Below are 14,343 nucleotides of genomic sequence, written 5' to 3'. Positions count from 1 at the left end.
ACAGCAGTCCTCACAGAGGACAGAAAGTAAGTAATGTCAGGTTGCTGGGTGTCAACATCTCAGGATCTATCCTGGACCCAGCGTACTGGTGCAGCTACAAAGAAGGCAAGGCAGCGACTGTATTTCATTAGAGTTTGAGCAGAATTACTATGTCACAAAAAAAAATTCTCAAATTTCTACAGATGTACCATGGAGAGCATTCTAACTGGCTGATCACAGTCCAGTTGGCAGGGAGAGGGCTATTGCACAGGATCCAAATAAGCTGCAGAGTCTTTAAAACTTAGTCAGCTCCATCATGGGCACTAGTCTCTAGAATCCAAGACATCTTCAAGGAGCAATGCCTCAAAAAGGCGGCATCTATCATTGAGGACCCCCATCACCCAGGACGCACCCAGTTCTCATTGCTACCATGAGAAAGGAGGTACAAAAGCCTGAAGCACACAGTCAGTGGTTCAGTTCCTACCTCTCTGCCATCCGAATTCTGAATGGTCATGAACACTATTTCACTACTTCAAAAAATTTTAATTTTTGTGCTACTTACAGTATTTAACTATATTTTAAATATGCATACTGACTGTAATTCACTCTTTCTCTATTATTATGTTTGCATTGCACTCCTGCTGTGAAGATCACAAATTTCACGACATATGCTGTGATATTAAACCTGACTCCAATTCTGATTTTCTGGCCAAGGGTGTAGGAGATCTGAGGGGACTGAAGACTAGCTTCCCGATAATGTTGCTGCAGGGCACTGTTGTAGATTAAAGTTGTGATCCGTTCTTCTGGACTCTCTCAGAAGAGAAAACAGGTTTGGGCCAAAATCATGATGGATGAGGGTGATAAATCCATGGCACTGTGCTTCAGTCCCTGCAAGTAAGAGACAGGCATGCTGGAATATCGAGCATAAAACCAACTGCTGGAGGAGCTCAGCAGGATCTGTGTGGAATTGTCAATGTTTGGCCTGAGATTCTGCATTAGGCCTAAGAGTGGAGGGGAAGGATAGTCAATATAAAGGAAAGATGGCGAGGGTCAGTATAAAAGGTAAGGGTGAGGGTCAGTATAAAGGGTAAGGGTGAGGGGCAGTATAAGGAGAAAGGGTGGGGTCCCTTTAGATGCTGTTCAACCTGCTGAGTCTCTTCAGCAGCTTGTTCTTTGCTGACTGCCTCTGAATGAAAGCAGATATGTTGTCTGTCCTCAGAGAAATAAGAGAACTTGGGAAGGTATAATTAGGCTCTGCTGCTCTTGACCTAATCTGCAGATTGACATGCTAATGTAAAACGTCAGTCACTTTTGATCCCGTCACCAGCTGCTAGAAGGAAAGAAAAGATGACAAAATTCTGCACCGATCGCTAATTTCTGTCTGATGCTCCCGAGAACTCAAATAACCGATGGGGGTTGGCATACTGGAATAACCGATGGAGGCTGGCATACTGGAATAACCGATGGAGGTTGGCATACTGGAATAACCGATGGAGGCTGGAATGCTGGAATAACCGATGGAGGCTGGCATGCTGGAATAGCCGATGGAGGCTGGCATGCTGGAATAGCCGATGGAGGTTGGCATGCTGGAATAACCGATGGAGGCTGGCATGCTGGAATAGCCGATGGAGGCTGGCATACTGGAATAGCCGATGGAGGTTGGCATACTGGAATAGCCGATGGAGGCTGGCATGCTGGAATAGCCGATGGAGGCTGGCATGCTGGAATAACCGATGGAGGTTGGCATGCTGGAATAACCGATGGAGGCTGGCATGCTGGAATAGCCGATGGAGGCTGGCATGCTGGAATAACCGATGGAGGTTGGCATACTGGAATAGCCGATGGAGGCTGGCATACTGGAATAACCGATGGAGGTTGGCATGCTGGAATAACCGATGGAGGCTGGCATGCTGGAATAACCGATGGAGGTTGGCATACTGGAATAGCCGATGGAGGCTGGCATACTGGAATAACCGATGGAGGTTGGCATACTGGAATAGCCGATGGAGGCTGGCATACTGGAATAGCCGATGGAGGCTGGCATGCTGGAATAGCCGATGGAGGTTGGCATGCTGGAATAACCGATGGAGGCTGGCATGCTGGAATAGCCGATGGAGGCTGGCATACTGGAATAGCCGATGGAGGTTGGCATACTGGAATAACCGATGGAGGTTGGCATGCTGGAATAACCGATGGAGGCTGGCATGCTGGAATAGCCGATGGAGGTTGGCATGCTGGAATAACCGATGGAGGCTGGCATGCTGGAATAACCGATGGAGGCTGGCATGCTGGAATAGCCGATGGAGGCTGGCATGCTGGAATAGCCGATGGAGGTTGGCATACTGGAATAGCCGATGGAGGCTGGCATACTGGAATAACCGATGGAGGTTGGCATGCTGGAATAACCGATGGAGGCTGGCATGCTGGAATAGCCGATGGAGGCTGGCATACTGGAATAACCGATGGAGGCTGGCATACTGGAATAGCCGATGGAGGTTGGCATACTGGAATAACCGATGGAGGTTGGCATACTGGAATAGCCGATGGAGGCTGGCATGCTGGAATAACCGATGGAGGTTGGCATACTGGAATAGCCGATGGAGGCTGGCATGCTGGAATAACCGATGGAGGTTGGCATACTGGAATAGCCGATGGAGGCTGGCATACTGGAATAGCCGATGGAGGTTGGCATACTGGAATAACCGATGGAGGTTGGCATACTGGAATGCAGCAGGTAATGCCATTCCTTCAGAGCTTCGGCAGTCTTGTGTCCAATCCTGATCCCTGATGGTGTCTCTGTGGGATCTGTGTGTTCGCACTATGACTGCTTAGGTTCCCTCCAAGTGCTCTGGTTTCATAAAGTGTATGAAGGGTTAAGTATATCAGTACAAAAAGGCTGCGTCATTTCCTCAAGAGTTCCCTGCACCTCAGATTTTCATATTTCTTTTGATTTCTAACATTTTGCTGCATTTGCTTCACATCTGATCATAAACCAGGTGACTGAATATTGTATTCGGGTTTGATTCAGGACAAGCGTCTACAACAGAGTTGAGTGAGTGGTCGATACAGTCAGGTTTCTTATGTTAGAAAAGTCCAACTAGGCTAAACAATGGAATGGTCACCATGGTACACCGGCTGAACCTCTGTACAGAAAGAGACTGGTGGGGAAATTAAAAGGCACTTGCCTTCTCTGTTACTTCATGAATTAATATTGAGAGGAATTTCTTTTGGTGAAAGAGTTGAGTTTGAGCCATGTCAATTAAGCAGAACATCTTAAAGCAAACACTTACTAAACTGTTTCATTTGGTGCATAATCTGCACTATATTTAGTGCCTGAAATGAAAGGATTGAGAACAGCTCCCTTAGGAGACTATGCCAGCAGTACAATCCTCAAAAATCCCAACTGTCATTAGAGAGTTTACAAAGATAGGGGCCAAATTAATTGTACTGACACTTTACAAATGGTAGGATTTCATGGTTCATTGACTCTAAAGTAGTGGAGTTAAATGGCACGCATCAAACACCCTCCCCTGGGGAGAGGCCGGCTCCACGTGCCATTTACAACTGCCCCTCCCCTCCCTAAACACAAGGCTGAAGGAGGCCGCAGGAGATAAAACAGTCGTCGTGTCCCCACAGCAGCCACCTGCTGCCTCGCTGAAACTTTCCTAATCCAAGGAAAGCTGAATGCCTGCCCTCCCAATCCCCCTCTCCGCAAAGACTAGCTTGTGAGACCCTTACCACCACTGAATACCAAACAAATAGCCGCGTGAACTGACAGACACTGACTTGTGTAATGTTGTCACTCTTACTAGATGGCACAAGCGTTGAGCTACATCGATGCAGTAATAGTCCAAGCACGGTGCTGACACAATGCCCAGTTTACAAGTGAAGAAACGCCTCTCGCATAAATGGTTTTAAACAATACCATGACTCAATAGCAACACAGAAATGGCAGGAATGTTACAGGACACCGTAAGCAGGGTATTCAAACCCTTGGCATTGTGCTAAAACTGTGAGGTGACAGGTGAAAGCAGGAGAGGAGGACAGTGATCGACTGCAAGCATCAAGAATGGAGGCCGTGGTGGACTCCGAATACTGAGAACAAGGTCAGTGTCAGACCCCAAGTACCAAGTTATTGTAACACCATTCTCAGGATCGGTGAATGTGAGCGCTCATGGACGTAGGCACTACTCTAAACCCAGGAGGGTCTGTTCAACAGATTAGCAACACCACCAAGCTTTTCCTGAAGCCAAGAAAATGGTACATCTTTGAGCACTGATCTGCTATAGCACACTTGTCTCACGCGTAAATAACTTTAAACAAAATAATGGAAAATACAGAAAGAAATAATTGTACCTTAATATTTACCAAAAAGCATGCTAAATACCTCCAAGCTGTTCATACCTGCTTAACCAGTAAGAATACTCGACATTATTGCCACTGAGGTCATATCTTGGTTAACACTGGAAACACCAGGATGTACTATACCCGGATATTTTTAATTTAGATATTAGTACTTGAAAGTTGGGAAAATATTCCAGATGCAGAACCCACCCAATTCTAATCTAATTCCCAATCTAGCTGAGAAATAAGACACTGTGTTGGCTCTTTGAGCATTGGTTCTGACTACATCTGCACGTAGTCCAGTTCAGTACACTCCAAGAGGAATGAGAATTTTTTCAGTCCGGAGAACGTGATCGGTCCCATGACATCACTCTCAGAAAAGGACAGTGGTATTCTCCCAGGTCTCCTAGTCAATATGTATCATTTGGTCAATGTCACCCGAAGAAGCTGTTTGTTGTGGGATCATATTGTGCATGAATTACCAGCTGCATGTTCAAACAATCAGCACGATTCAAAAGTACCTCAGTGGCTAGGGAGAACATTAGGTGATATGATCTTTTAAGATGCTGGACAGACCTTACCCTCTTTCACTATAGTGTTAGTACCCACTGACAGAACGCACAGACTGGAACCTTTAAGCAGGGAAATTATTTCACCTCTTGGCTATGGTGCCCATCCAGCAGAATGCACTCACCTGCCAGCCTGTTGTTGACGCGATTATGCCGAGACCACAGCCACAAGATAGCCTTGTCGAAGGTTTGGATAGAGTTCATGGATACTGCTGCCATAGATTCAAAATGGACCGCACACTCTCTGCATCCAAAGAAATGCTTGACGTACTGCCTCAATGCAGACAGAACTTCCAGAGGGTCAGACTGGACACCTGGAGAAGACAGAGGTTTGGAATAGTAACAGAACACAGATGCTACTCATTGCCACTGTTCCATAGTTACTGTCCTTGTTGCACCCCCCTCGATGGCCACTCTTCCTTAACGCACTAATTCAAGTCTACAGCCAAGGCATACTCATTTCAATAGGGTTTGAAGAACCCGGATGAAAACATTCCCGCTCTCCAAATATACTGACATGCACACGTCCAGCATTAGCAACTGGGAGGGTGAAAAATGGCCACACTCTCAGTCCTTGTAGTCTCTCAAGTCATGCACCATCCTGAGATGCTGTACAATGGTGCTCCATTGTCACGTCCTGGAACTTGTTGACTTCTGATGTTAGGTTTAGCAGTAGTGTAGCAGTTAGTGCAATCACCTTAGAGCAACAACAATCACTGATCTGGGTTCAGTTCCCACTGCAGTATGTAAGGAGATTGTACGTTCTCCACATGGCCCTGTGTGTTTCCTCTGACTGCTTTAGCTCCCTTCCATATTCCAATGATGTTCATTTTGGGTTAGTAAGATTTGGGGATGCTACACTGGTGCCAGAAGTTGTGACAATACTTGCAGGCTGTCCAGCATAATCCTCGCTGATTTGATTTGATGCAAATGACTCATTTCCCTGTATGATTCAAGTATGGGTGACAAAGCTAATATCTGATATTTAATCATTCAAGACATTTGCATAAGGGGAGCAGAGATTCAACTCAATCTATTAACAGAACAACTAATACATACTTACCCAGTGTTGCCCATATTCTATTAATAATAAATATAATAAAATTGATTTAAAAAGCTGGGACCTGGGAACATCGCTTGCGGCGCATGGAGATGGAAAAGACTAGAGAATGGGCAGAACAACTGACAGAAATGGGTCAAGGGAAACATTTTATTGGGGATTTTCTGCCCTTGATGAACTAGAGAAATTCATGGAAACATTCAAAGCTCTAAAGGAAGGCAGAGAGCCTGATTATTCTGACTACAAGGATTTCAAACTTACCGTGGAGAACATTGGTTACCAGATGCTGATGAAAATGGGCTGGAAGGAAGGTGATGGTTTGGGCTCCCAGGGTCGAGGCATCAAAGCTCCTGTCCCCAAAGGAATTACTGCAGTTGATGGAGCTGGGTTTGGTATTGATCACCCCGCAGAGCTCAGTAAGGATGATGACGAGTATGAAGCATTCCGCAAGCGTATTATGTTGGCCTACAGGTTCAGACCCAATCCACTGAATAACCCAAGAAGACCTTATTACTGACTTCCTCACACTGCTGGAAGAGACTACTATTCAATCATTGACTGTGATGTTAGTTTGTTTCAACAGCACCGCTATCAGTTGAACGTACTTTTGTGGGATGAGCTTAAGAGTTGAATTTCCTTAATTAAGCAGTGCTGGAACTCTCTGTTTCACTCTATTAGGTTACTCTCTTCCCATTTTCATGTCCGTGCTCTGAAAGGAGCCTCCTTCCCTCATCAGGAGCCAGGATGTTACAGGAAAAGTAATTCCTAAATGAAATGTGTTTCTTGACCGATTCATTCTGTTTTCAGCAGCTGAAATGCCTGCCGAGGCTTGAGCTGCAGAGGGATTGGGAGAGTTTACTAGTGGGAAGGAGCTGATACACTGGTGAGGGCTAGGTCTGGTCCTCTGACTTCAATGGATAACTAATTGGAAGAGGAGACTGCAGTAAGCTTTGGTCTCATGCATCCTGGCCCAGATGATGAGTGATTTGCTTTCACTGTAGCTGTTTAAAGCCTTTGAGGGAAACAGTGAAGAAGTATTCCTAAGCTCCAGTTCCTAGCAAGCGAAGATTCAACTGTTTTGACCATCTCTTGTAGAAATCAGGTAATGTTTTTTTTACCTCCAGTAGGAGGTAAATTGTAGGAACTGTTTCACGCTATGCCTCAATAAACTTATTATATAAATGAAAAAAAAGCATAAATTATTTCAAACATAAATACAGGGTCTCCTTCAGGTACATAAGGCCTGCATTATGAAAACTCAGCTTTACAGAAATTCTCCCATGAATTTTTCAAGTATTTTTCAAGGTAATAACAAGAACAAGAACAACAACAACATATCATATTCATTAAGAGCTGGATATAGTATATATTCCATTAGTTTAATTATGGGTAGTGTTAGAGCGAGCATTCAATGAAAAGGAAGAATAGGAAGTGAATGCTAAATGAATGCAATACGATAGGGTTATATCAGCAGGTTCAGGAACAGTTAATGCCCCTCAATCATTAGGCTCCTGAACCAGTAGGGATGACTTCACTCGTTTACCTGCTCCATCACTGAACTATTCCCACAACCTATGAACTCACTTTCAAGGGCTCTTCATCTCATGTTCTCCATACTGCTTGCTTGTCTGTTTGTTTGTTTATCTATCTGTCCATCTATCTATTCATTAATTCATTCTCTTTTTTCCCTTTCTTTCTGGATTTACACAGTTTGTTGTCTTTTGCACGCTGGTTGTATACCCTGCAGGGTTCAGTCTTTCATTGATTCTATCATGGTTATTGGATTTATTGAGTATGCCTGCGAGAATTGAGTATATCTCAGGGTTGAAAATGGTGACACATATGTACTTTGATAATAAATTTACTTTTAGCTATGCTTTGGAAAATAGACTTTCCAGACATGGAGAAATTGGCTTATGGACAGCTCTCAGGAATGGAACTTTACGTAACATAGGTACGAGGGGGAGGTGCATTGCCATCTTATCACTGGCCTCCAAGACAAATTAAGATAAGTTGGCCAATTGATTTTTTGCCAGCTTACAGAGCAATTCCATTTCCTCACTAATTTTCCAATGACCTATTCTCTCCACCTTCCCACAGACTTCCAGCCAGTACTACCACCTGTCTATACTAGGGACTATTAACTCTACACGCCCTTAGGATGTGGGAGACATTGTAACTCTTGGAGAAAACCAACAGAGAGAAAGTGCAAGCTCCACACACACAGTACCAGAGTGTAGGAGACAACCTGATCATTGGAGATGTGAGGCAATGGCTCTACTAGCCGTACAACAGTACCACTCAATCCTCGTAAGATGAACATCTGGAAACTACTGGAAGATTCCTCCCCAGTGAGGCAAGCTAACCTGACTCAAACATATTTTTGAAAGAAATAAGTGTATAAAGTTTGAAAATGAGGTTTGAAGAACCAGAACTCTACTTTCTTTGATTTATTCTGATGAATTTCCATGGTTGACAACCTGTGAGGCTGGTAATTACCCCTACAATCACTTTAGTCTTGGTAATTGGTTTATTACTGTCAACTGTACTGAAGGCCAGTGAAAAGTTTTTGTCTGCATGCCATCCAGACAGATTATTCCATATCAAAGTACATCAAAGTAGTACAAAAAGTGAAAAAAAGTGCAGAATATAGTACTACAGTTACAGAGAAATTGCAGGCAGGTAGACAAATACAGTGAAGAGATAGAATGTATAAACAAAGAAATATGAAGCCTTACTTTTTCCTGCAAGTACCATGGAATTGTTGTGTTTTGCAGCCTGCACTGTTAAGAGGTGGAACAGAGTCCATACCGAACATGGGTATCCTCGAAAGTGTGGCCTACTGCCCTGACAACCAACCCAGTTCTCCTTGTCAGGCAGTACGGCTCCAGGTATCTGGAAAACATAGAGCATAAACTGATGTTACCTACATTCTTTAGGAACACATATAGTACTTCCTCTCTGCATACAAGCACAATAAGAACCTGAAATTTTGGTACATTAGAGGTATGCAACAAGTGAACCTGATTCAGACTTTTAGGAACATCTGGTTCAGTAAGACAGCTTTTCCATGTGATTGGAACATGGGTGAGCCACACCTTAGGCCTACTTAGAGCCATGGAGCATTTTAGCATGGTAAAAGTTCCTTTAGTCCAACTGATCCACTCCGGCCAAAATGCCCATCGAAGCTAGTTCATTGCATGCATTTTGGCCCATATGCTTCTAAACTTTTCCTATTCATGTACCTGTTGAACCCTCCTTAAATGTTGTCATTGTACCTGCCTCAACCACTTCCCCTGTCTGCTCATTTCATTCCCCATAGTGGAGCTACAGGAGGCTGAAGACTCATTCTCAGCATTTTAAGAACTGTTTCTTCTACTCCACTATCAGATTTCGGTGGCCCATGAACACTACCTCATTATTTGTCCTTTGCATAATGTATTTATTTTTGTAAATTATGGTCATTTTTATGTTTTGCACTGTAATGTTGCAGCAAAATAACACATTTTATGGCATATATCAGTGATGATAGACCTGAATCTGATTCATATCATTCTCTGTATAAAAGTACAGTTCTCCTCAACTTTCTACTAAACCTTTTCCTTCTCATTTGAAACATAAGCCTGAAAGTTTTTGATTCCCCAACAAAAGAAAGTTTTCTCCATAATTAAACTTAAGACATATTGCACTAGGCTGAAGAAAAGTGGTCCTTTCACCAAGAGGCAACACACATCAAAGTTGTTGGTGAACGCAGCAGGCCAGGCAGCATCCCTAGGAAGAGGTACAGTTGACGTTTCAGGCCGAGACCCTTCGTCAGGACCAACTGAAGGAAGAGCTAGTAAGAGATTTGAAAGGGGGAGGGGGAGATCCAAAATGAAAGGAGAAGACAGGAGGGGGAGGGTTGGAGCCAAGAGCTGGACAGGTGATTGGCAAAGGGGATATGAGAGGATCATGGGACAGGAGGCCCAGGGAGAAGGAAAAGGGGGGGAGGGGGGAAAACCCAGAGGAAGGGCAAGGGGTATAGTCAGAGGGAGAAAAAGGAGAGAGAGAGAAAGAATGTGTGTATATAAATAAATAATGGATAGGGTACGAGGGGGAGGTGGGGCATTAGCGGAAGTTAGAGAAGTCAATGTTTATGCCATCAGGTTGGAGGCTACTCAGATGGAATATAAGGTGTTGCTCACCAAGAGGGTTCTGCCTCGGTCAGATGAGGCATTGGGAGTGTTGCAATCTGGCAGTGAGTACATTCTATGCATGTAAAACGCAGTGTCACAGGTAGAGCAACAGAATAGCACCCTCGCAATCCTTGTGCTATACAGCAACCCATACCGTGACACAGGTCAATTGTACTGAGCCTGATAAGAACCTGATTTGGAAATTCCTCAGGATAATTTTTTTTTTGGCATTAAAATCGCATTGCAGATCTCTCTTGTGCTGTTTCAAAAAGATTGTGATATTCCAGTGTGGTTTTAAAAAAATGGCATTGTGTAGTGCTGCACTATTTCAGTTTCAAGGGCTGCTACTGAGAAGCTCTAATTGAATTTCCCACAGCTGCTGGCAGCTGGCCACAGCTGAGAACTCATCAGTCAGCCCAGAAAGGAACACATGCACGCCACCAGTACTCTTCCAGTGAGCAGATTTTGATTCATTGTTTTAGTAAGTTTCCTATGCAATTAAATACTTGGCTCCTCTAAAGTTGTTCCACTGGTGTAGCTGCTGCTGATTGAAGTCGTTTTATTTCAGCCAATTGCAGGGTCTGCTTATGCTTTTCACCCCTTTACAGTGATAATTCTGAATCAGAATTAGGTTTAATATCTCTAGTATATGTTGTGAAATTTGTTGTTTTGTGTCAGGAGTACAAAGCAATACATAATACTAGAAAAAATAGGAACTAGAGTAAGTATATATATTAAATAGTCAAATTAAATTAGTGCAAAAATAAAAATTGAAGAAGTAGTGAAGCAGTATCCATGGGTTCAATGTCCATTCAGAAATTAGACGGCAGAAGGGAAGATGCTGAACTGTTGAGTGTCCCCCTTCACTGAGAACAATGCATGACTTGGGTGATGGGGGTCCTGAATGATGGATGCCGCCTTTTTGAGGCATCGCAGTCAGGTGACTACATCTGATGTACATCTGCACATCTGTCATTGCAAAGCACAACATTGAATAGTATTTGATGGCTGACATGTGCAGGGTGGGCAGACTGCCGGTTACAGTTCTGTGTGACTCAGGAAACAACTTTTACCCTCTGTTCGAATACTGCAAGGGTAAAAATCCCTGATCTTGAGTCTTGCACGTCGGAGCTCATTTAACTTTCAAAGAAGAGGATATGGAGCCTCACTACATGAGGAAAACCTAAGCTGCCATATTGTGAGGCTGCATGGAGATACCTAGCCACTAACTAGAATTTGGAATCAGTTGGAGTCACGAGTGGTAACTTCTTTTGCTGTGCTCTCTTACAGTTGACAAACGCTTCCAGTGGTGGTTTACTCTAGAGGCAGGGTATCTCAGCAATCAAAGTCCAGTCCAAGAGGCAGAACCAGTGGCTAGTAGGCTGAGGTACCTCTGGAAATGAGTGGCCTATTTTAATTCTGCCATTCTCTGCATGGTGTTACATTTCCACACTGTGCGTCCTGTGTCTCTCATTCAAAAGTTGTTGTTTGGAGGAGAATCTCAGAAGGGGAGTGATAAATTACTTAAAGTACAGCTCCATTATCTTGTTCTTGTTGCAGAGGTTGTACTGGAGCACAAGGACCCATGTGTAGCTTAAGTTTAGGTTTGGCATTGCGTAGACCAAATTTCTAAATAGTTTGCAGTGTTAGAGATTTAACTCCAGTGTCAAATGAGACAGTGGAGTTACTAAGTGCATTTCTTGATCAGTTGTCACAGTGACCATTTACAGTTACTGCCCAAGTATTCCGATGAATCGGGGGCAATTTTAAGTGTCCTTTTAATCTCATTGAGTCTCTGTTAGTTTTTGTATTGCTCTGAACCTAAATATCCATAAGTGTACTGGACTGCAAATGTTATTAAGTTTGATGAATGTTTATTATGCTTGAAATGGTAAAGAGCTACTTGCCATGAGGATTTCAGGGTTCAGATTAATTCAAGATACAAGACCATAAGTTATAGGAGCAGAATTAGGCCTTCTGGCCCTTCGTCACATCTGATCCATTTTTTCCCCTCAGCCCCAACCTCCTGCCTTCACACCATTCCCCCCACCCACCCCTCTCGGCATCCTTTCACGCCCTAGCCAATCAAGAACCTGTCAATCTCTGCCTTAAATATACATAAAGACTTGGCCTTCACAGCTGCCTATGGCAATGAATTCCACAGATTCACCCACTCTCTAGCTAAAGAAATTCCTCCTTATCTCCATTATAAAAGGATGCCCCTCTATTCTGAGGGTGAGTCCTCTAGTCTTAGACTCTCCCACCAAAGGATCCATTCTCTCCATATCCACTCTATCAAGGCCGCTCACTGAATTCGAGTGAATATAGGCCCAGAGCCATCAAACACTCTTCATATAACAAGTCGTTCAACCCTGGAATTATTTTTGAGAATCTCCTTTGAATCCTCTCCACTGTTAGTACATTGTTTCTAAGATAACGGTCCCTAAACTGCTCACAATAGTCCAAATGAGGTCTCACCAGTGCTTTATGAAGTCTCAACATTACATCCTTACCTTTATATTCTAGTCCTCCTGAAATGAATGCTAACATCACATTTGTCTTCCTCAGCACAGTCTCAACCAGCAAATTAAACTTTTGGGAATTCTGCACTAGCATTCCCAAGTCCCTTTGTGCCTTAGGTTTTTGTATTTTCTCTACATTTAGAAAATAGCCAACCCTTTTATTTCTTCTACCAAAGTGCATGACCATACACTTCCTGACGCTGTATTTCATCTGCCACTTTTTTTGTCCATTGTCCTGATCTGTCTAAGTCCTTCTGTAGCCTACATCCTCAAAACTACCTTCCCCCACTATCTTCATATTCTCTGCAAACTTTGCATCATGCAAATCATTGACATATAACGTAAAAAGAATGGGTCCCAACACAGACTCCTGTGGAACACCACTAGTTACTGGTAGCTTCATTCCCACCGTTTGCCTGCTGTCGATAAGCCACTGCTTTATCATGCTAGAATCTTTCCTGTAATACCGTGGGCTCTTAACTTGTTAAGCAGCCTCATGTGTGGCACCTTGTCAAAGGCCTTCTGAAAATCCAAGTACACAACATCAATCAATTCTCCTTTGTCTATCCTGCTTGTTATTTCTTCAAAGGTATGACAGTTGTTTTATGTGAAAGGTGAAGAGAATCTATGGCTAATGAGGAATAACATTTATATGTGTAATGATGGCAATACTGATGTGTTGAATAAGCATTTGTTGTGATGACTTACTGAGACTAAGAAGTGAACAGGAAGCTTCAGCCTACCGTATAAGAGAAAGAATATCTTTGACTATTTTAAGCTAAGTTGCTTTATTGAAATCATTAACAGTTCTAGCAGAGGTAATGATTCACAGAGTATAAATTATTCCCAAGAATATTCTGCAGGGTTAAATGACCCTGTACTGTGTGATTGACTTGACAATGAGTCTGTGAGCTGGGATACGTTATGCGGCTAGTAAAACTTTTCTAGGATCAAACGCTGCTCCACCAGATATGAAGAAGGTGAGAAGGCGTTTTCTTTGGAGAAACCTGTCCTTGAGGATTTGGACTGAGTACTTCCTTTGCCTCCAGCATTTTTGACTGCCCTGATGTGGATCCTCACCTTGCTGCTCAGTTGTCTTCATTGCTTGTCCTCTGGTCTGCTGTTGTGATAGGCGATGACCGGAATACTGATGACCACCTTACAGAGTAGGCCATGGCAGGGTAAGACAACCTGACTACTGAGTACTGGAGAACATCCCCAGACTGCCAGGTGGGGTCCTGGCCCCTTGGAAAATGGTGGGACAGGCCAAAGAACTGCACATGGCTTTACATCCAGGGTGTGTACTGTCGACTGAACTGATTCTTCTAGAAAAACGACAGAGCTTGAGAGGACTTAGCCACAAATCCCCAGCTCCTTAACAGGAGAGACAGTTGGCTAGCGACATAGAGTGAATAGGAAGACAAAATGTTGCACTTTACACCCTGGACTGTCTGCCTGGTCCATGTATTGGCCCAATCCACATGGCTATGACTTGCATTTCAGCAACCATATCAGGCCTGGCTCTGGCACCAGGGTTCACAGTCGCAGCAACAATGCTGGATCTTGTTTGATCTTCTAGGCTTGAGTCCTCATTCAGCTCTACACTGCTGGCACCAGTCCGTCACTGATTACATGACTGATGGATGCAGGCCCATCTTTATACAACATATATACTGTACGAGTGGACACACATC

General features: G+C 43.7%; 1 protein-coding gene across 1 annotated transcript in view; it reads right to left on the bottom strand.

The window, feature by feature from the left end:
• qsox1 (quiescin Q6 sulfhydryl oxidase 1) overlaps positions 1–14,343 on the bottom strand; it is a 164,577-nt gene that overhangs the window by 25,263 nt on the left and 124,971 nt on the right. Inside the window, exons 10-11 of the mRNA XM_063063763.1 lie at positions 8,691–8,847; positions 5,018–5,206 (exon numbers count right to left, since the gene is read on the bottom strand). Of these exons, the coding sequence (XP_062919833.1) occupies positions 5,018–5,206; positions 8,691–8,847 (346 nt within the window). The remainder of the gene's footprint in view (positions 1–5,017; positions 5,207–8,690; positions 8,848–14,343) is intronic.

The sequence above is a fragment of the Mobula hypostoma genome, chromosome 12 (assembly GCF_963921235.1).
Source record: "Mobula hypostoma chromosome 12, sMobHyp1.1, whole genome shotgun sequence".
Classification (NCBI taxonomy): Eukaryota; Metazoa; Chordata; class Chondrichthyes; order Myliobatiformes; family Myliobatidae; genus Mobula; species Mobula hypostoma.
Note: the sequence above shows the minus strand (reverse complement) of the source record. Positions and strands in the feature narration are given on the sequence as shown.